Raw genomic sequence first — 19,943 nt, forward strand, 5'->3', positions numbered from 1 at the left:
GGATCCCAAATGGGCGCAGCATATTCAAGATGTGGCTGAACAATCGACTTGTACAGAGTCAGCATCGTGATACTATCTCTGGACTTATGTTTTTGTGGTTAATGGCGTCGATCCACATGTCATTGAACGGAATATCATTCCATGCAACGCAATATTGATCTCAGCAACCCAAGAGTATATTTGATTAAGTCCTCTACCAGAGTGCTGGAATCTTGGCCATTCCTACCACAAACTAATTTCGGATCATCAGCATATGAGGAGATACTGACTTTACTGAAAGTCGAGTTACTGCTTCTGAAGTGGAGAAATGAAGATGATGAAAAGGAGAGGACCTCATATGGAGCCCCGAGAAACACCCAACTTGACATCATCATTCAGTAACATCTTAAAAATGTTTATCCCATTTCTTCCTAAAAAATCAAACATGATGCTTAAGAAAATTTACAAGACAGTCAAAGTTATCTCGAGGAAAATTTGGATTGGAAAAGCTTTTGAAAAACGAAGTAGTATTTCAAGACTTTTATGGATTTAAAATTATACCAGATCTACATTATGAACAAAGCTATCTAGAACTGTACTTGATAATTGATAATGAACAGGGACGTTAAGTTGCTAGAAGTGAATTGGTAATCAATGGCTTTTTCATTTGTTGTCATTAGACTAACAAGTTTTGATGTAATCACTGAACATGCGATTCAACGATAGTGTTTTGGGCTCCTCTAACATTCGTATTTTTCTTTTGGTTTAGGATTTGTCAATTCTTTATGTAAGCTGACAGTTAGTTTTGTAAAAATGCAGATTTTTTTATTTATTCACCAAGAACTCGTAAGACGATTTTGATGAGAAATGCTTTGTTATAATTACTTAACATACAACTTTTGAGTTGTTGATGCGCCATCAAAGGTGAGATTATAATTCCGCACAATATCACCCTTGTAAGATCTGCAACGTGTGTAATCCTTTGAATATTTAATGTCGTATACAGAATGCTGAACCAAGAATTGTAATTTGCAATTGAAAAAGCTTGGATAATGGAAATTTTCTGACAATTTCTTCAGGTTGACCAGATTGAGGGGAAAACCCTTCAATTTCGGAAGTTTTAGGAAACCAATTTCCAAATTAGCTACCTTTTTGGGCCTGCTGTTGTCTGTATAATATCCAGAGGCTTTATATTGTCAATCTAGCTTCTCACACCTCAAACTATAGAAATACAACACTAAGTGCTTGTTTTCCGCATATTTTATGGACTATTTTCCCCAACTATTTCGCCTTTTTCCCCATCTTTTTTTAAACGCTATTTTCCCAAATTTAAGCGACTTTTTTACACCTCAAGTAATTACATTAGCAACATAAGGTCTGCCTTTGGGTCACATGTTGACCCCAAACGAGTTGGATGACGACTTTTTTTGGAAGAGTACGGTTTATAAAGACATGACTAACAACGGCAGTAGTGGAGTGGAAAGCTCTCTGAAACCTCGCTAGAAGTTTTGCGTTACCTCCTTATCGAGTTCTTGACATGAATGAACATGAAAATGGAATTCATTGAGAACTCTTTCAGCGGGAATGCATCTGATCATGAGGTAACGCAAAGCTCTACAAAACCTCGTTAGCTCCGACAGACCTTTCCACTCCACCACTGACGTACTCCATGGACTAACCGTACTCCATGGACTAACATATCAAGATGGAGCAATCCATCACAGCTTCCATGTTTTGATGTGCGCACTCAGACTGATATTATATATACAAGAGGAAAAGGATGCCTGTGATTTTGCTTCCAACATATTTTGGTGGCTTGGAAGCACATCTGTTTTACTTTGTTATTTCAATTGCAATTTCGTAAGATCCGTAAGTTGTTCTGACATTTCAGACATATCATGATCAAAGTAAAAATAGGTTCAGTGAGTTTATGGATGCCAAATCCGCCAATAAATCGATTACCCAATAGAATATTGCGAACAACATTGGCGAGTTGCAAAAAATATCACGTACAAAGGTAAAGTGAGGATTGTGTTCTTCAGGTCCTGTTTTAGCGCTACTCATTAGTTCTCGGTACTAGTGCTTATAAGTTTACCCTAAGGGGGGTCTGTGTCCAGGGCATTAGTGGGGAAATTACAGTAATTCTTTCCTTATTTTTAAGGAAATGTAATCCCTTTACATTTTCATAAAGTGCAATTGTAACGATCCGAAAGGGCCAAAAAACACTCGTTCATCGGGTACTCATGATTAATCGTTCCTTTTTCGACCTCCATAGCGACCTCATTTATTCGTTTCTCTCTCTGAGCAACTGACGACCACTTGAAGATTTTATGGTTAATATTCTCGTCGAATACCGAAACATTTGTGCTTTACTTTAGCGGCATTGAAGGTGTTCTTGGCTTTGACTCTCGCATTTCCAATACTTCATAGCTCACGTGTCACCATTTAAACCTGATTCAGACCAAAGTTACCAAGCAGTTTGTTGAAAGGAACCCATCTTTTGGCTTGAGGTTGTTAAAAGCAAATTTCTCAACTTTTCACATTTCCAAGACTTGCAGTGTATAGGTCATTAGGGGGGGAAGCTTTTAATAGTTCATGAACATTGCTGTTTTTTCAACATGGCTTATAATGTTATTGTTGCAAACCCTCAACAATTAGTAACAATCTTAGGTTCTACTTTGACAGGGCACAATTCCTTCACTTGACATGCCCTGTTTGGCCTTGATGACCCAACTGCCTTAAAGCAATGGCCATTTAGATTCTATAAAATGTAACGAGTAAAGAAATTACATTATTTACGAGGAATGGTTCGATTATGGATTGCTCATCTTAGCCGAAGGAATTGGAACTATAATCCGGTCCTTTTGTAAAGAAGAGGTTAAGGCCCTACTTGTCTCATTGACGATTGATTTGAAAGAGAACAATGAAGTGTTTTAAACAAGGTTGTGTGTATCTTTCATTTCAGAATATTTATCTTCTCAGAATGGAATAAGTGCCTGTGTTAAACCGAGAATTCGACGAATCCATCCCCTAGACATGTAATAAAACTTAGCCGGAGCGTGGAGGAATACAAATTCGAAGTGTTTAAACCATATTTGCTCTCAGTTGTCTATGTCATCGATTATGGCTTTGGTGACAAAGATGAGACCGTATTTGTATGCCGGAATAAGGCACTGCCACCCTTTCTGTCTTCGACAACTGGGAACAATTTCAATCCCTTTCAATGAGAAGAAGAATTTCGAAGAAAAGTGCACACCATTAACAGTGATTGTTTTGGGATTTTACGGGGCATCGGAAACACAACTAAGTAGATACTCACATTTATACAATGCGCTTGGGCACAAAACCATCTCTTACACTCTCCCTGAGGGCTTAATTTTCGAATATGATCAAAATGTTCAAGCAAAAATCACTAAGGAACTCTTGGAGAACCTTCATAGTAAAGAGAACTTTTTCATTCATTCCCTTTCGAACAACGGATTCGCCATCTATCAACATATTGTGAAATTGTTATCCAAATCTGGCCGAATTCAAGGAGTCATCTTGGATTCTTGCCCAGGTCCATGGCATTTCGCATCGAATATTGGCCCGAAGTTCACCCACAGGGCCTTTAAAGAGGATCAAAACGTGTTTTTTCCCCTGGCTGCTTACATCTTATTACACAGATTGCGAGGTGATCCTTGGGGTTTTTGTCTATCCAGTGCATATGATGTCGCTAAGAAGCTATTTCTAAATTGGAAGTCGTACTCCAAAGTCCACAAATCACCTGGACATTATATGATAAGTGAAAACGAGAACTTCCCATTACTGTTCCTTTACTCCAAACGAGATCGACTCATCCCCTTCAAATTTATCGAAGGCCTCGTTGAAATTCAAATTTCTCAATCTAGAGCAATATTTCACCATGATTTTGACACCTCAGGTCATGTGGCTCATTTGAAGACCCATCCAGAGGAATACAAACGACAAGTGACTAATTTCATAGCGAAATGTTGCTCTTCATGACATGAGAGATTAAGCATTTTTCGGAAATTTGTGGTTAGTGCAACTGAAGATTAATGCGGTTGATTATTGAATAAATATAGCGCTGAACTTACCGACCGTTAGATCAGTGTGGAATATTATACAGAAATGAACAAATTCGACTTTGATTACGTTTTAGAGACTTTTGTGGGTGGAAATGGGCTTTGGCAATGGAGGCAGTTTTGTTATTTGTTGCTCCAGAGTGCCGCAAACAGTGTTCCTTTCCTTATTCATCTGTTTACGGCATACACACCTGATCATAGGTGTTCAATTCCAAATTGCGACCGACTCAACAGTACCTTCAATGCTCCTTTTCTTAACTTCTCCATACCAGCCAATGATTTATCGCAAAATTTCTTGAAAGAGGCCACCGAATATTCTCAATGCCGGATGTTTCAAGTGATTGGAAATTCCTGTGGTGAGGAGTCTTTCAATCCAACCGAAACCGTGGAATGCTTGGATTATGTTTACGACAATACAATGTTTGAGACAACTTTTGTCACTGAACTGGATCTTGTTTGCGAGGAGGCGGACAAAACCAAGTTCTTGGGATCCATTCTAATGGTCGGTGTCATGGTTGGGTGTCTTATTGGAGGACCCCTGAGCGACAAGTTGGGTCGGAAACTGGCCTTGACCTTCGCCTTAGCCGTCATAGCTCCCAGTGTCATAGTTGGAGGCTTCATTCCGAATTATTATGCCTACGCCACATTTAGGTTCTTGACTGTCGTGAGCGTTAGTGCGATGTGGATTGCGGGGCATGCTATGGTCTTGGAGCTCTTTGGGAAGAAAGTTCGGAAATTTGCATACACCTTGAATTCTATTTGGTACTCGTTGTCCAACCTTTTGTTACCTGGGATCGCCTATTTCATTCGGGACTGGCGTTATATTCATCTGGGATCTGGTCTGATATCATTGATTGCACTCCCCATTATCTACTTTTGCCTTACCGAATCCCTCCGTTGGATGGTATTAAATGGAAAAGTTGAAGAGGTCAAAGTCAAACTGCGGCATGTGGGAAAGGTCAATAAGAGAGCCCTTTCCGAGGAAGACCTGGACGAGATGGATTACATTTTAGAGACCATGGCAGCCAGAGCAAAGACCAATGACGAAAGGAGACTCGGTCCTTGGAACATGTTTGCCAAGAAGTTCCTGTTGCAAACTCTCATTCTGTTTGGGATTTGGATGACATCGGTTCTGTCTTATTACGCTCTGACGCTCAACGTAGAGGGCCTGGCGGGCGATATGTTTCTGAATTATGTCATTTCAATGTTAGTGGACCTACCTGCCAACCTGATAATCATGGCAAGTGTCGATAAGCTCGGCCGAAAATTCTTAATCGTCGTGGGAATGGCCTCCTTGGGTATTTCATGCATAGCCATGGGCTTTATGGATAAGTCAAATTCCACAGTGATAATGGGGTTGTTTCTGGTAGGAAAAGTGACTTCCACAATGGCCATGAACACGGTTTGGCTTTACACCGCAGAGTTGTATCCGACCAATCTCAGGTCTCAAGCCGTGGCCACGTGCTCATTTGTGGCTCGCATTGCCGGAGTTACGGCACCATTCATTACCAAACTTGAAATGATCTGGCTGCCTTTCCCTATGGTTGTTTTGGGAATTCCCGCTATTTTGTTCGGAGGACTGGCGTTATTTTTGAAAGAGACCGCGAAAGTTCATCTGCCAGAAACTGTTGACTCTCCAACTTTAACGAAAGACGAAGAAATGAGAGTTAATTTCTCTGAGTCTTCAACTACGAATTTATGATTATTTCAGCCTTCACTCGTCACTCCTGTTATAGTGAGAAAGGAAACAAAATGCATTTTGTGAGCTTCTAATGATTCGATGTTCAAATATGCCCTGTGTTTTGCAATAAACGTTATTCTCCACCGATTAGTTGGCGGTGTTCATTTTTAAATTTGTGGCAAAATGTTACAAGGTTTAGATAGACACTTTAAGGGTTATTAATATCGTGTATAGTTAGGTTGGGTTAGGTAAGATAAGGTTAGGTTAGGTTGAGTTTAAAAAAGTAGCAACGCCAACCGTGTTTTGTTTTATGGTTTTGCCCCCAGATGTTCTGTTCACATCTAGCTAGGGTCGAAAATCCTAAATAATGCTTCCCGTAGTGAACAAGATCATTGAGCACTCTTGACCCAAGCACAAGGTGGAATACCTTGATAACTCTCTGAAATGGAGAACACCTAGCACAGGGGCTTAAATTTTATAGACCTATCCTGAGGTCGCCGGTTATTACCATAACGAGGCCACACAATCATAAAAATGTGACTTTGGAGACAAGTTGCCTTCAGGTAATACCCGCTTACAATTATGGTCATTCTTAATGTCAAGCATTCTTCTGGGGCGATCACTACTTCAAATGATCTAACACCTCACTAGCTTCATTCCGTTCAGGGCCATATTACCTTCAGTAACCCAAGAGTAGATTGTATCTAGGTCCTTTGCCAGGCTACTGGAATCTTGGCCATTCCTACCAGAAACTAACTTGGTGTCGTCAGCATAAGAAGAGAGACTGACAGTAATATTTTAGCTTTTGAAGCGGGTCAACAAATATTTTATAAAGAGGGGACCCGTACTATGACCAAGAGTCGCAATAAAGATTGTTGTTGTTATTACTATTTGCTTCCTATCATGAATGAAGCTTCTTACAGATCTGAGAACCTTACCTTGGATCCCAATTTCATGAAGTCTATACAAAAAAAGGCCATGATAAACTTTATCAAAAGCCTTGGCAAAATCGAAATAGACAGCATCAACTGACTCGTGTCTATCTAGTTCCTCAATAATATGTTCCATATGTTTAATCAGTTGGGTAACCGGGCTATAAAAAAATCTAAAACTAGAATGGTGCGACATATTGGCATCATTTATTTAATTACAACAGCGTTTCTCCTTCAACTGTAAGCGTACAAGATCTGGTCTCCGTAGTTAGGGGACTAATAACTAAACACGTATAGATGCCATTATCTTCAGTTCGAACTTCCTTGATAACCAAAGTGTGTTTAGATCCAGAAGATAAGAACTGCCTCCTTTTGTCGTCAGGCAGAGGCTGATTGTTCCATCGCCATTCCACATTGCAATCTGTCCCAACATTTAGGATCATTTCGATTAGAACCTGAAAGAAACAACCAGCCGTTCAAAATTGCATTCAAGCAAACGTGTTTGCACTTACCTCGGATCCAACTCTAGGTCTCAGGTCTTCAGACATAGACTTGATTAAAGCAGAAGAATTTGATTGTTCCTCTTGTGGAACCATTAAGCCAAATTCATATCCAAAATCATATTTGAAATACAACAATCCTGTTTCGGGATCAACTTTCCTTAATCCTTGGTCCGTGGATCGGTAGGAGTTTGAATGTGATTGTGTTCGGTGATCGGATTCGTTCTTTTGCTCCACTTTTATATTATGAACTATGCCCGAGTTATTTTTTGAATCGTTGCTCTGATGATTCCCTGACTCAATCATGCTCTGATTCTTCAAATTTGGTCGAATTTTTCGATATGAAGGCTCCTCGGTTTCCGAGTCTGATGGGGCCCATTTTGCTTTTATTTTTGATTGAGTTGAACCCTGATCCTCAAAAGTCCATGAAGTGGGTTCTGTCGCGGAAGAAATTCTTGGAATGAATTTCTTTGGGAAAAATTGAGGGATGGTTTTGACTCGCTTGGACTTTGGATTGGGAGGAAGCTCTTGAGAGTTGCTCTTGATCCCGGCATTGAAAGATTGGCCAAACACAATCTTGTCGGAGGTATTCATCGGTGAATCATCTGCTACCAGTTGATTATCAAATCGGATCATCCTTGTTTCTTGTTGACAAGAATAGGTGCGATGAATTTCGGTCGAGGCCATGGACTCTGTCATGGGACATGACTTTTCAGTAGACTGACCCTCGCCGGGAGCAGGTGCCCATTTAGGTGGCACATAAGCTCTGGATTTCATAAACGACGGTTCTCTCAGTTTCGAAAAAGATCTCTTTAAGGAAGTTGTCCTGCTTTCAAAGTCCGAGTCGTATTCGGTTTCTGACCCTGGGTAATTGGGTCGGATAGGCTTCGGTGAAGGGCACGCATTTTCCGCTTCTTGGAACGAACTGGCCAATTCCCGGACACTCTTGCGTCGCTTCAATGTGTCATCCGTATCTGCTTCATAACCGTCATGGCGTTTCTTGATCTTTGGGGATGATTTTTTGGGGAGGTTTTGACAATCCGAGTCAATGGGAAAAGATGGGTCATTTGTGGGAGTCCGACAGTTGTCATATCTACCGAGTGTATTGGTGGGAGTGGTTTCCTCCACGGATTGTGCACTTGTTTCCGTAGTTGTTTTGGACTTGGACCAATATGCCCGATCAATGCTGCTACAAGCACTGGTAGACACGCCTCCTCTTCTATCTTCTCCTCCTCCCCTTTCCAAAGTACTGCCCGGAGAAAACTCGGATGAACACCCATACCCATCCTTGCCACGTTGAAACTGAGATTGAGAATTAAATAATTGGTATTGTTGATTAATACTGGTACTCCATTGCTGAGAGTCAGTGGAGCTAGTCATGGACGAAGGTTGACTCGGGTTATTGGGAGCTGAATTGGGGTTTAAGGGGAAATACTCAGGATTTGGCCCGTCAAACTGGGCGTCATTTTCAACATCTGTTGTATTTAGATTAATTTGAGGATTAGGACCCAAGGATTCCAAGGGTTGCTTCACTGCTCCGGACGGTGTCCATTTCGGCGGGATGGTACCTTCAAGATCAGAATGATAGTCACTGTCACGAAATTTCCCTTTAATAAATTTGGACGGGGACGGAGGTGGAGGAATTTTGGATCGAGGTTTAGTTAACGGTGCATCTGGTTTGAAAGGAAATGGTTCTAGATTAGTCAAGCTGTGGTGCCTTGGTCCAGAGGGCATATACATGGGTGGGGGCGTGCCACCACTCCATTTCCTTTGCATTCCAGGAGTCGTCAATGGTGATGGACTGGAGGAGAAGCGCCGATACCAATTGTTCGTGTCAGCTGAAGAACTTCTGGTAGTGGAACTTTTCCGCGAGTGACAGGGTGATGGAACAGGAAACACACGGACAGCACCGGGAATCTCTTCAGGTCTCAAAACGGGAGTGGCACCCCTGGATTCGCTTTGCTCTGAGTCATAACTGAGATAATCCTCTACTTTTTGTTCCAAAATCTTCACCTTCTCTTTCACGCCCACAAACTTGGTCTTCTTGGCTTGCTTCACCGTGGATTGCGAACTAAACGAGATGTCGTCGCAAGGAGAATTAGGTTTCGTCGTGGTTATACTTGACGGTGGAGTAAAGGCACTGGTAGTTACAATGGGAATTACTGGTCGTTGGACCACTTCCGCATGACTCTTGTAGTATTTCACATCATCCTCTAGAGGATCCGTTTCATCGTTTGGTTCAGAATGTTCGTGACCGTCACGAAACACCGTAGCAAAAATGCCGTCAATCTTGGGTTTCTCGCCATCTTCCAATAAGGGTTGGGAACTTGGGAGAGGCTTCAAATATCTGTTATGGCTCTGTTGGGTTGAAGAGGATCTGGTGGAAATGATAGTAATCTTCGTCATTTCTTCTATGTTTTCTGTGAGGTGGCTAGTTTTGATCGATTGCATTTCTTTCCGGAGGTCAGTTCTTTGGTCTTTTAAACTGGCCACAAGTTTGTCAATCTCCTCATGACTTTCCCATTTATGAGGACAAGGCGGTGAAGGGTTTCGTTCGGGCCTTCTGGAGTTCCGATTCCAGTCCAGCTGTGGTCTGACTCGTTTGTAATAGAGATCTTCAGCATCACTGTAGCAAGGCTTCCATTTGGCTGGCAAAGCTCCTTCCCAATCTGTATCGTAGTCGGAATGATACATTTCCCCCGGGATGAACTTGGATGGTTTTGGAACCTTTCCGCGGTTTCGTTTCCGTGGACCAGATTCCTCGGGCTTGAAAGGGAACGGTAAAAGCTCCGGGAGCTCTTTGTTGGACCCTTTCCAAGTTGACAGAACGTTCAAGGCTCTAGATTGAAGAACCATGTCTTTTTCCTTGGGTCCCTGAATCGGCACTGGCTTGGCCTTGACATCAACTAGACATTGCGAAATAGCTTGACCAGACGAGCTTGTCAACTCTACCGAGTATTTTCCACTGTCATCAACCTAAAAGGAAGGGATAAAGTATACGGGATCGCTTATAACCGTTTCAAGAGAAATTAACCTACTGTTGACTTCGTGACAATCAGACTAAAATGATTCCCATGTTGTCGGAATTGTATCTTATTTGAGGGAGACAACAAGACGCCATCTTTGTACCAAGACACTATTGGAAGTGGTAGCCCACTCGCTTCAATGTCCATGATGATCCGATCTCCTGCTTTAAAGTGACAACTCCTCAACTTCTTGACGAAACTTGGTGGAACAATTATTTGTTGGACCTGGAGTTCAGCGGTGCATTGAGAGGAACCACCTTCGTTTTCTGCATGACACGCATATTGACCAGTTCCACTCATTTCAACCTTCAAAACAAGTATGTGCGTTGTTAAATAGGATAACGTGAGAAGGAGCTACTCAATTTTTACCTTTGAAATCATTAAGGACACCTTCTGGCCTTGTTGGAAGAACTTCAAATTGGGGTTGGTGTTCAATGCCACCCCATTATGAGTCCACGTGACTTTGGGCCATGGTGTTCCGTCTAGGATCCCGTCAAATTTCACACTGCCTCCCTCGTCGATCACCTGACTTTGGATAGGTTTGATAAATCTTGGAGCACGATTGTCTTTGGCAATTGAATGTGAATAAGTATGGACTACTTTCGATTGCTTGACTTCTTCTATTGTCTGGGTTGACGAAACGGATGTCTTTTTCTTCGGCAAGATCTTGAATCTGCATGTTGATTGGCATTCACCTAAAGTATTGATGGCTCTAACCTTATAATCGCCACCCTGATCTTGACTCACATTTTTCATACAGATCTGGAAGTGATCGCCTCTAGATGTTATTGTCAAATTTGAGTTCTCTTTCAGGGGAAAGTTATCCTTGTACCACATCACATCTGGCGCAGGATTTCCCACGATCACGCACTCGAGCATGACGTTCTTGTCCTCCAATACTTCCACATTATTCAATGGCACCCTGAAAGCTGGTTTGAACTTCGCACGAACCGGTTCTGCGTCAACTGCTTCGCTGTCAGAGGTGTCTGGGACTATGGGTTTATTCGCTATGGTGGCAGTGGAGGTGGCTTCACCGACTGAGTTTTTAGCTTTGCACAAATAATGCCCTAGAGTCTTGGGAAACGCGTGTTTTATCATCAAGCGAGCTTTTGAGCCATCATAAGTGAACCGAATGTCACCAGAGGCTTTGAGGGCACGGTTGTTGTGGAACCAAGTAATCTCCGGATTAGGGGTTCCAGTCACGGAACATTCCAATAGAACAGCTTCTCCTGTGACAACCTCTTGGTTTTCCAGTGGAACCTCAAATTCTGGCATTAAAGCTGGAGCGACAGACTTGATCTCCACTTTGGCTTCCGTCTTGCATTGACCGACATTATTCACCGCTTTAGCTGAAAACACGCCTTTATCACTCAATGAGATCTGTTCAATTCTCAAAATGTCAGCTCCCTGGTCCTCGCCAATGGTGAAGTTTTTCGAGCGATCAACGCATATTCCGTCCCTAAACCAAGATATTTGGGGTGAAGGGAAGCCAGAAAATTGGCAACGGAGCTCTAGGGATTCTCCCTCGACGAGTTGATGATTTCTCAGGGGTAGAGTCACTTTCGGTGGGCTTGGGGTCTCAATTGGTTTCAATTCTTTTACAGTGAGTTTGGCATGACTCTCCGCATAACCAGCACAATTAGAGGCTCTGACACTCCAATTTGCCGAATCTGCCACAAACGTTTCTTCTATGGTCAAGCTGCACTCTCCGTTTCGATTTTGGGTGAAATAATCGGAATTGCCCAAAATAGCTACTCCATCTTTAAACCATGTGATCTGAGGTTCGGGCGTCCCTGTTATTTTGGCCTTCAAAACACATCTTCCCCCTTCCAGAAGAGCTTGATCTTGGAGATATTGCACAAATTTTGGTGCCAAGGATCTCTCCTCGGACGATTTAGATGCTTCTTTATCAACATCGGTTTGAGTCTCGTGACAGATAACTTGGGTAAGTTTGGTCTTTATGGATTTTTCTTCAGCCCTCTTTCTGGCCTCTTCCGCTTCTTTAACAGCTCTTCGGGCGGCCTCGGCTTCTGCTTTTGCAGCCCGAATATTAGCCTCAGCCTCCGCTTGGATCCTTTGACTACGAGCAATCCCTTCGTTTATGCTCTTTTCGTGGGTAATATACAAGTCGACTTGTTGGAACAATTTAGTCAAGGCATCAAAGGTGTCCTCTTGTTCTCGTTGAATTATCTGCGTCTTTTGAACCGTAGCATCTCCAAAGACATGACCTGCCATGCCTGATATCTTTAAAATGATTTCATTCTGAGAGGATTTACGGATCTTAATGAACTTTTCAATCTCAAGCTTTAGCTGATGAGCGTCTTCTTTGCTATTCAGACTTGAAATACGTTGAGACCATTCCAAGAGTGTCTTGTTGGCATCCCGAGAAAAATTTTCCGATTGTTCCAAAAGGCCAAAGTACTCCACGGCTGAGCTCAAGCGTTGTCCGTGAGTGTCTAGCCAATCATGAAGGATGTTCCATCTTTCATGCACTTGGTCCAAGCCCAATTTCACCGTAGCTCGATGAACTGGCATCTGTTCCATAATTGACTTACTCTCTTGTTCACAAAGGTTGATCCTTCGCTTAAAATCTTGCAAAAGGGGTTGGATCTCCTGTAGGTAAGCATTAGCAGCATTCACCGAGGACAAAGTCTCTCCTAAAGTGGTTCGAATCTTGGCCGTCTCTTGAAGGGAATGAATGTCTTGGGACAACTGCCTCAGGCTTGTCGTAAAGAGACAGAACTTTGCATGTTTGGTTAAAACCTTCTTTCGTTCGTTCCAGGCTGTCTGAAAGTCTGTTTCGAAAGTGTCCAGAAGTTCTTCCAAAGTATCCTTGTCGGCTTTGAGGAGGTGCTTGGACTTTTGATCTCCAATTTTCTTCACAATGGAATCCCGCTCTCGTTTGGCAAATCGAAGGATCTCCAGTAAAGAAGTTCTTCCTGCCTCGTGCTCACGAGCTAAAAGCTCGGCATCAGTCTATTTGATTTATGGTACATGATGATTAATTATGAGGAGTGATACAACTCAGTCGCCTGACCGATTTACTTACGACATCATTTGGTATTTTCCCTTCCTGATATTGGTTCAACAGATTCCTTTTTGTGTGATAGAGTTCTCCGTAGTTCTTAAAAAATGGGATCATCATTTGCAAGATCAGCTCATATTCACTGAACAATAGCTGGAACATGGAATTTGGTCTCGTTAACATCATGTCCCACTTGTTCTCAATTATTTCACGTGGGAGTTGAGAATAGTGCAGTTCATCTTGTTTACACTTTCTCTATTTGAAGTGATGGCTTGTTTACATTTCTCTCATAAATTAACCTTTCTTTTTCTAGGGCTGCATTTTCCATCTCCCTTTTTTCCGACCCGCTTAAAATTTCCCGAAGTTCGTGTCCAATGGAACACGTTCCAAATAGTTGGGTTCATCATGTTTGCTATTGATCTTTTTTACTCCTTCGAAAGCTTCAATGATTGTTTAGACATACCTGAAGAGCTTTCAGTTTCTGTCTCAGATCTGAAATGAGCTCCTTCGCCTCTGGCTTCTTGCTCTCCGGCAATCGGGTCCAAAGGTCTTCCACTCTTGAGATGAGTTGAACAAGTCTCTCGGACATCATTTTCTGTTTTGGCAACTGCAATATTCTCGCCTCCAGGTTGGCCAAGATCGTCTCAGGGCGATTAAGATCCCCGCTAATCAGCGGGAAAAGCTCGTGGTCGATACGATTGGAGAATTCCATGGATTGGCGTTTTTCATTATGGATCATGGTCCATTCCTCTTCCACTAACTGTCCCTCTTTGGCTTGGATGTCCAAGCTATTCAGATGGGTTCCCAGAAGGGCATTGCGTTCGCTGAGAAGCTGAGTCGCATCTTGGACGAAGCTGATGGTGGCATTTTTGTCCAGACGTGGCTCGTTTACATGATCCAAATCCTGGATGATATTCCGCCCCATGTTCGATATTTGAGTATGGAGCTGCTGTATGAAGATCCAAGAGGATTCGAAGAGCATCCGATCGGCCTGGTTATTTTCTCGAAGCTCTTGCTCCATGTTTGACATTTCATTATCCACTTGCTCGAAACTCTTTTGGAATTTTACGAATTTCTCGGCAATCGTCAGTCGTTGACTAATGACCTGCATCAGGGTTGTGAGAGTCTCGTTACATCGATCCATCCTCTCTTCGACAGCTTTTGTCTCCTCGTTGGAGCACTGATTGGCGATTGTTTTTAGAGCGCCTCGTAAGCCTTCCAATTCAAAAGTCTTCATGTGGATCTTATTGACCAAGTCCTTGTGATTCTCTAGGAAGAAATTAGATGTGTCCCAACTTGTTCCCATGTTGCTATTCGTCTCGAGGAATGTCTGTACAACATCCTTGATCCAGGCATCAAATTCCTCGAGTTTTGCGACGAAACTCTTGAGAGCTTCTCCTCCACGAATGACCTGTGACGATTTGAGATTACACATTGTCTTTAAGTTGGATGCCCTCGACTTTAATTGTTCCAAAAGATGGCTTATCCCTGTCGTGGCCTCGGAACTGTGAGCTTGATAGATGATATCATTTCCGTCTTTAACAACAGTCTCAATGGATTCATCGAGAGTGTCGTAAATTGACTCGAGCGTGTCGAGAGCGCTCCGAGAATGCTTTAATGGGTCCACGTTCCGGATTTGGAGTTCCAGTTGGTCCATGTGATAATGGGCAGACTGAGAGTTTTGAAAAAACCCTGAAGCACGGCTTAGTAAGCCAAGTCGGTGGTCCAATTGTTGCTGGTAAGCTTCGGCTTGTTCCACGAGCTTATAAGCCTGAGCAGATGCCTCCATTCGGCCGTGTTTTCCATTGGACACCACCTCCAGACAACGATTCAAAATGTGCTGAGCCTCGTTCTGCATCGACATGGTTTGTCGGATGAGCTCATCACAGGTTGACGTGGAACATCCTAGATCCTTGAGCAACGATAATGCGCGCGTCTTTTCGCGAATTAGCTCGTCAAGTTGGGCTAGGTCTGATCCCACTCTCAGCAGATCTAATTGCTGTCTTAATGCTTCGAAGCGACATTCAAAGAGATTTGTTACGGCCACACGCCTGTCATGGAGTTCTTCGAGCCAAAGTTCAACCTGGAACAGAAATGTGTGCCTTGGAACATATGTGTGGCTTATTTTCATTCAAATCTTTTGATAGATTGAGTTTCGCCATTGCCTGTCATAAAAAGAAGACATATTTCCAAGAGCCAAGTGATTTTGAGGAATTTCCGATCAGCACCTACCCAAATAATTAGTCACTACTTGAATTTGACTGAGACAAGTTACTCAAATTTTCCATGGAATGAAATTGAACAGATCTTTGGCTATGGTATGAAACCTCTGTAAAAGAAATTTTGTTAACGATTGATATTTTTATTTTCAGAGAGGAAGAAGACGATTGCCTCGTTGGCCCTGCTACACTGGCTAATGAATGCAAACTTCTTGCATGAGATTGAAAATGATATTCAAACCAAAGCTCTTAGTTCCGTTTTCTGTGATCCAAATGTTACAATTATTTTCGTCCCTTCTTGATGACATTATTAGTTTCAATAACTTGAAAAACCAAAGATTCTCTTTTGACTTTAGAATTACAAAAATTATCTTTCTTTGAAATAGTAGACCCTCACCTGTCCAATCGTCAGCAAAAAGGAGTTCCTCATGAATTTTGGTCTGGAGTCCATGATAATATCGTCCTTCATCTTCTGGAGCATATCAAGGAGAGTGTCGCCTTCTTGCAAAGCATAAACAGAAGATTCTAGCATTGTCCTCTTGCCTTTGGTCAAGGCTTTTATGGCTACCTCGACGGATCCATGATCTTCGGGAATCTTTTGGTTGATGCATAAATGTTCCAGGTCGTTTGTAACTTCACGATAGTCTTGGAAATGTCCTTGGAACATGTAGTTCTGGTCTAAAATGGTCTTCCTTTGTTCCAATTGACCGTTCAGGTCTCTCCATGCTTGACCCAAGGAGTCAGCCATGGCTGAATAGACCTCTGCTCGGGGTTTTTGATTGGCAATCATGCCGTCCGCTTGTCTCAAGAGATCCTCCACTGGACTTTGCTTGCTTTGAAGACTCTTAATAACTTCATTATGTGCCATCTGAAGTTCTGCTGCATCGCCAAAACTGTTCCCAATGTAAGCAATACCCGGCTGCATATCCAGGATCTAAAAGAAAAAGATTCCAATTGTTTTCAGAAGGCCAAAGGATAAGTTCACTCTTTTGTTCCCAATTGGTTGGTTCTAAGACATGTCAAATTTAGTCATTATTTTGATGGTTGTTAAGAAAGCCAAGACAGGTAAGCTTAATCTGCTCTTTTTATTCAATTAGTTGAAAGGGGTAAACAAAGCAAGACAGTTATGCTAAATACTGGTTCAGAAAACGAAACTGATAGGCTTAGCAGGATTCACCACATCTCGTAATCAGTTTTCCAGTTTCTTCAAAGGCATCAATAGAATCTGTCGAAAATTCTAAACTCATCATTCAATGCTGTACGTAATGTAGTCTTTTTCTGAGCCAAATCAAATGATATTTTAGAGATTGTAACAGAAATTAACAAGTTGTCCGGCTCAAGAGTACGTATGGTTTTAACCCAACACATGGACACACACTGTTATATGATTATAATTTAGCCTCCGACAAAAAAGTTTTTTCGTATGTCCGGTAGAAATTCGAGAGGGTTGGACTAACCGGTTTTCTTTCCAATGCCTCAGGTCAACTCTTTCGTACATCCGAGCATAAACCACTGAAAATTATGGACGTATCTCGATGATCAAGACTAGTCATCAAGGCTGCACCTCTGCTGTACGGCCAAGGCGACGTATCTCGATGATCAAGACTAGTCATCAAGGCTGCACCTTTAGTCTTGTCATGTTGCAGGTTCGTCTTTTCCATAGCTTTCTTGAAGCTCAATGAAACGCAATTTTCTACGTATGCTTGGCAGCCCTGATATCTTGACTAACAAATCGGACCAAAGTTATATAGTTATATACAGACAGCCTAAAGGCAATTGCGGCTGAATTGGCTTTTTGTTATGACTAGTCTTGGTCGAGGTACGTCCATAATTTTCAGTGGTCTATGCTCCGAGCTACAAGACTTCTACACTTTATGCTCGACGGGAAGACAACATATTTTGCTGGAGTCTAATTATTGATTGTACACTTCTGATGCCCAATGTAATATCTGCTAAAATTGTCTTGTTAAAGTTTTAGTGGGGCAAACAATATTGAACGTTAATGAAATACGACAAAGGGCGACAAATCGAATAAACTATTTCCTTAATTCTTGTATGTACCTTGATTGTGATGTGTAAGCCAGCTCGCAAGATGGCAATGATAATTCGAGTGGATCCACTCTGGACTGCAATGGTGCTGATGGTCGTAGTGCTGACCATTTTGGAGGATGTGGATAAAGTGCTGTCATTTCGATCACCTTCCACCACCTCTGGACTACTATTGGAGGAACTTAACGAAATTGGAGCCATGACTATGCGACTTCATTAGGCTGCAAACAAAAAGAGACAGCTCGCATAGTTTCCACGCCCAAAGATCCAGAACTCGAGGAAACCCATCTTGTTGGGTAGAGGATAGCTGTGTTCTAAAACGGTCAATTCTTATCGAGTGAATAATGATTTGCTCATTTAACGTAACTTGATCCTCCCGTTTAGGGACGGTAACAAATCCTTGAGCATTCACATCATTTCTTCTTCGTTTTAGAACTCCATATTTTAGTCTCACCATTTCACATTCTATTACACGGTCCATAAAACCCGGGTTAGAGCGTCATAAAAGCTTTTCGCAATTAAAAATACCGTCGTCCAATTCCCCCTCCTTCTTTCAAAAAACGAATATCCGCAGAAAATAGTTATTTGTTCTGACAAGGAAGTAGTAGCCTTACCATCATTGTTTCTCGGTCTCTTTCCAGGATTGACAAAACTAATGTCCTGTTCCACTCCAATGTGATCTTCAAAATTAGCACTCTGTAAACACTTGGAGATAAATGATCTCCCCAACTTAGAATGGTGTTTACATCTCAGACGATCTCTTAGAGATCGACATGGCTTTCATCCGGAGTTCACTAAGTAGTAGTGCACTTCATTCACCCACGAACGAGATTACCGAGATTGTCGATGCGAAAAAAAGCTCTGAAAGACCGACTTTCGCCTTTCGTTCATTGGACGTTTTTTGGGGTGTGTGTCTTGGGTTCAGGGGAGTGAAGCGCTTTCGAGGTTTTCGGACTAACCGAACCCGTTTGTTGGATTGCAATTAGGAGGGCACGAGACAGGTGTAAGAAATACCCGGATAAGAATGGCACTTTCGATTGAGAGACTCGAAATCTAGATCGTCCCATTATTTTGGCTTGTATAAACAAATTTATTTTTTTCCAAGTGGCAGAGCTGTGGGTCAAATAAAAGACACAAGCGTGGACACGGACTTATGGATTATGAGCATATTCTCGCCCCAATCAACCTGCTTTGGGTGGAGTAACTGTAATTCCCTTTTCAGAATGTGTTAATAAAATTTAAAAAAAACTTTGACTCAATCTTATTTGAAATGGGGCTTGTTTCAAAGCATTTTTTCCAAGGTTTATGTAACTCACCAAGAGTAAGATGAAGATTAAAACTAGACGGGGTGATTATCAAATAACTTTGACCATCTCTTTTGAAGCCTTTAGGGCGAAAGTTAATCAAATTCATTCTACGATCATAACAGCAATATGGCATTGAATGGAATGAAATTCCGTTCAATAACTTTTGGGTCGACGCCATTAGACACTCCATTATTAGATGATGAAGGTAAGGACATTGAGCAGGTCTCATCCATGAAGGATTTAGGTGTAGTCCTCCAAGATAATGCAAAGTCGATGAGCATATCCAGTTGAAAGTTGGTAAGGCTTTTTAAACATGTGGTTGGATATATCGCACGTTTAGGTCCAGAGATAGTATCACGATGCTAACTCGGTGCAAGTCGATTGTTCAGCCTCATCTTGAATATGCTTCACCCATTTGGGCTCCAATGTGTTCAGTGGGTTTTCAAAAGCTCAAGCAGGTCCAAAGATGTTTTACAAGGAACATTGAGGATATGAGAGAGCTCTCGTATTGGGAGAGGCTAGTAAGGTTGGGGCTGTACAGTATTCAGAGAAGGTACGAAAGGTATCTGAATGCTTTCAAAAGCATTCATGAGCTTTGTCCCAAACCAGGATCTAGGGCCAATTGCAGTGACCTTAGAGGCTTAATGTGCGTATTGAGAGCACCTTCAAGCCCTCGAAAATCCAAGGTAGTTCGAACCATGAAGTCCTCTTTTCTGCTTTCTCGGACTCCTTCATAGCTTAATGTGCTCCCATGAAATATTCGTAGGGAGTACAAACACCTTGAGTCTGTCAAATTTGCGTGCTTTTAAAATGGTGTCATAACTCACCTATTCAGGCTGTAGCCCTGAAATTTGTCTCGAGGTATCACAATATATTTGTGTACAATGGCCGAAATTTCTAGAGAGAATACACAATTCGTCTTTCCGAAAACATGGAAAAACGGATGATCCACGCACAACATGAAAATGTCGAGATTGCCAGGGCCCTAAAAGTGCCTGAGAGGACCCTACGAAATTTTAGACAGGCTCTCGTTGACCCTAGACATGACTGCAAAGCTGTGACCGAGAGCAAGTCCCATTTTTGGTCATGGGATTTAGTTAGGGACGATCATTTCGTCCATGAGGGCCATGGCAAGAAAAT

The 19,943-nt window shown here is 42.1% G+C and overlaps 3 protein-coding genes across 5 annotated transcripts; 1 reads left to right on the plus strand and 2 right to left on the minus strand.

Annotated features, from left to right (window-relative positions):
* The first annotated feature begins 1,793 nt into the window (after positions 1-1,793).
* LOC131888902 (organic cation transporter protein-like) lies at positions 1,794-5,895 on the plus strand. Of its 2 annotated transcripts, none has more exons than XM_059237850.1 (2): positions 1,794-1,996; positions 2,945-5,895. In XM_059237850.1, exon 2 carries the CDS (start codon positions 4,111-4,113, stop codon positions 5,764-5,766), a length of 1,656 nt encoding a protein of 551 aa, XP_059093833.1. In that variant the 5' UTR covers positions 1,794-1,996; positions 2,945-4,110; the 3' UTR covers positions 5,767-5,895. The 2 variants fall into 2 exon arrangements, with proteins under 2 accessions (XP_059093833.1, XP_059093834.1); XM_059237851.1 differs by having other exon boundaries at positions 1,978-2,052.
* Positions 5,896-6,862: 967 nt separating this feature from the next.
* LOC131888436 (muscle M-line assembly protein unc-89-like) lies at positions 6,863-14,101 on the minus strand. 2 transcript variants are annotated; one of them, XM_059237288.1, is made up of 7 exons: positions 13,692-14,101; positions 13,253-13,381; positions 10,573-13,179; positions 10,216-10,509; positions 9,191-10,153; positions 7,190-8,479; positions 6,863-7,132 (listed from the first exon to the last, which is right to left on the minus strand). In XM_059237288.1, exons 1-7 carry the CDS (start codon positions 13,965-13,967, stop codon positions 6,893-6,895), a joined length of 5,799 nt encoding a protein of 1,932 aa, XP_059093271.1. In that variant the 5' UTR covers positions 13,968-14,101; the 3' UTR covers positions 6,863-6,892. The 2 variants fall into 2 exon arrangements, with proteins under 2 accessions (XP_059093271.1, XP_059093270.1); XM_059237287.1 differs by having other exon boundaries at positions 7,190-10,153.
* Positions 14,021-18,249, minus strand: LOC131889324 (coiled-coil domain-containing protein 141-like). Its single transcript, XM_059238411.1, has 5 exons — positions 18,111-18,249; positions 17,509-17,717; positions 15,845-16,381; positions 14,121-15,311; positions 14,021-14,071 (listed from the first exon to the last, which is right to left on the minus strand). The coding sequence occupies exons 2-5, from the start codon at positions 17,695-17,697 to the stop codon at positions 14,021-14,023; spliced, it is 1,968 nt and encodes a 655-aa protein (XP_059094394.1). The 5' UTR covers positions 17,698-17,717; positions 18,111-18,249.
* Between the last annotated feature and the right edge of the window lie 1,694 nt (positions 18,250-19,943).

This window comes from Tigriopus californicus, chromosome 10 (genome assembly GCF_007210705.1).
Source record: "Tigriopus californicus strain San Diego chromosome 10, Tcal_SD_v2.1, whole genome shotgun sequence".
Classification (NCBI taxonomy): domain Eukaryota; kingdom Metazoa; phylum Arthropoda; class Copepoda; order Harpacticoida; family Harpacticidae; genus Tigriopus; species Tigriopus californicus.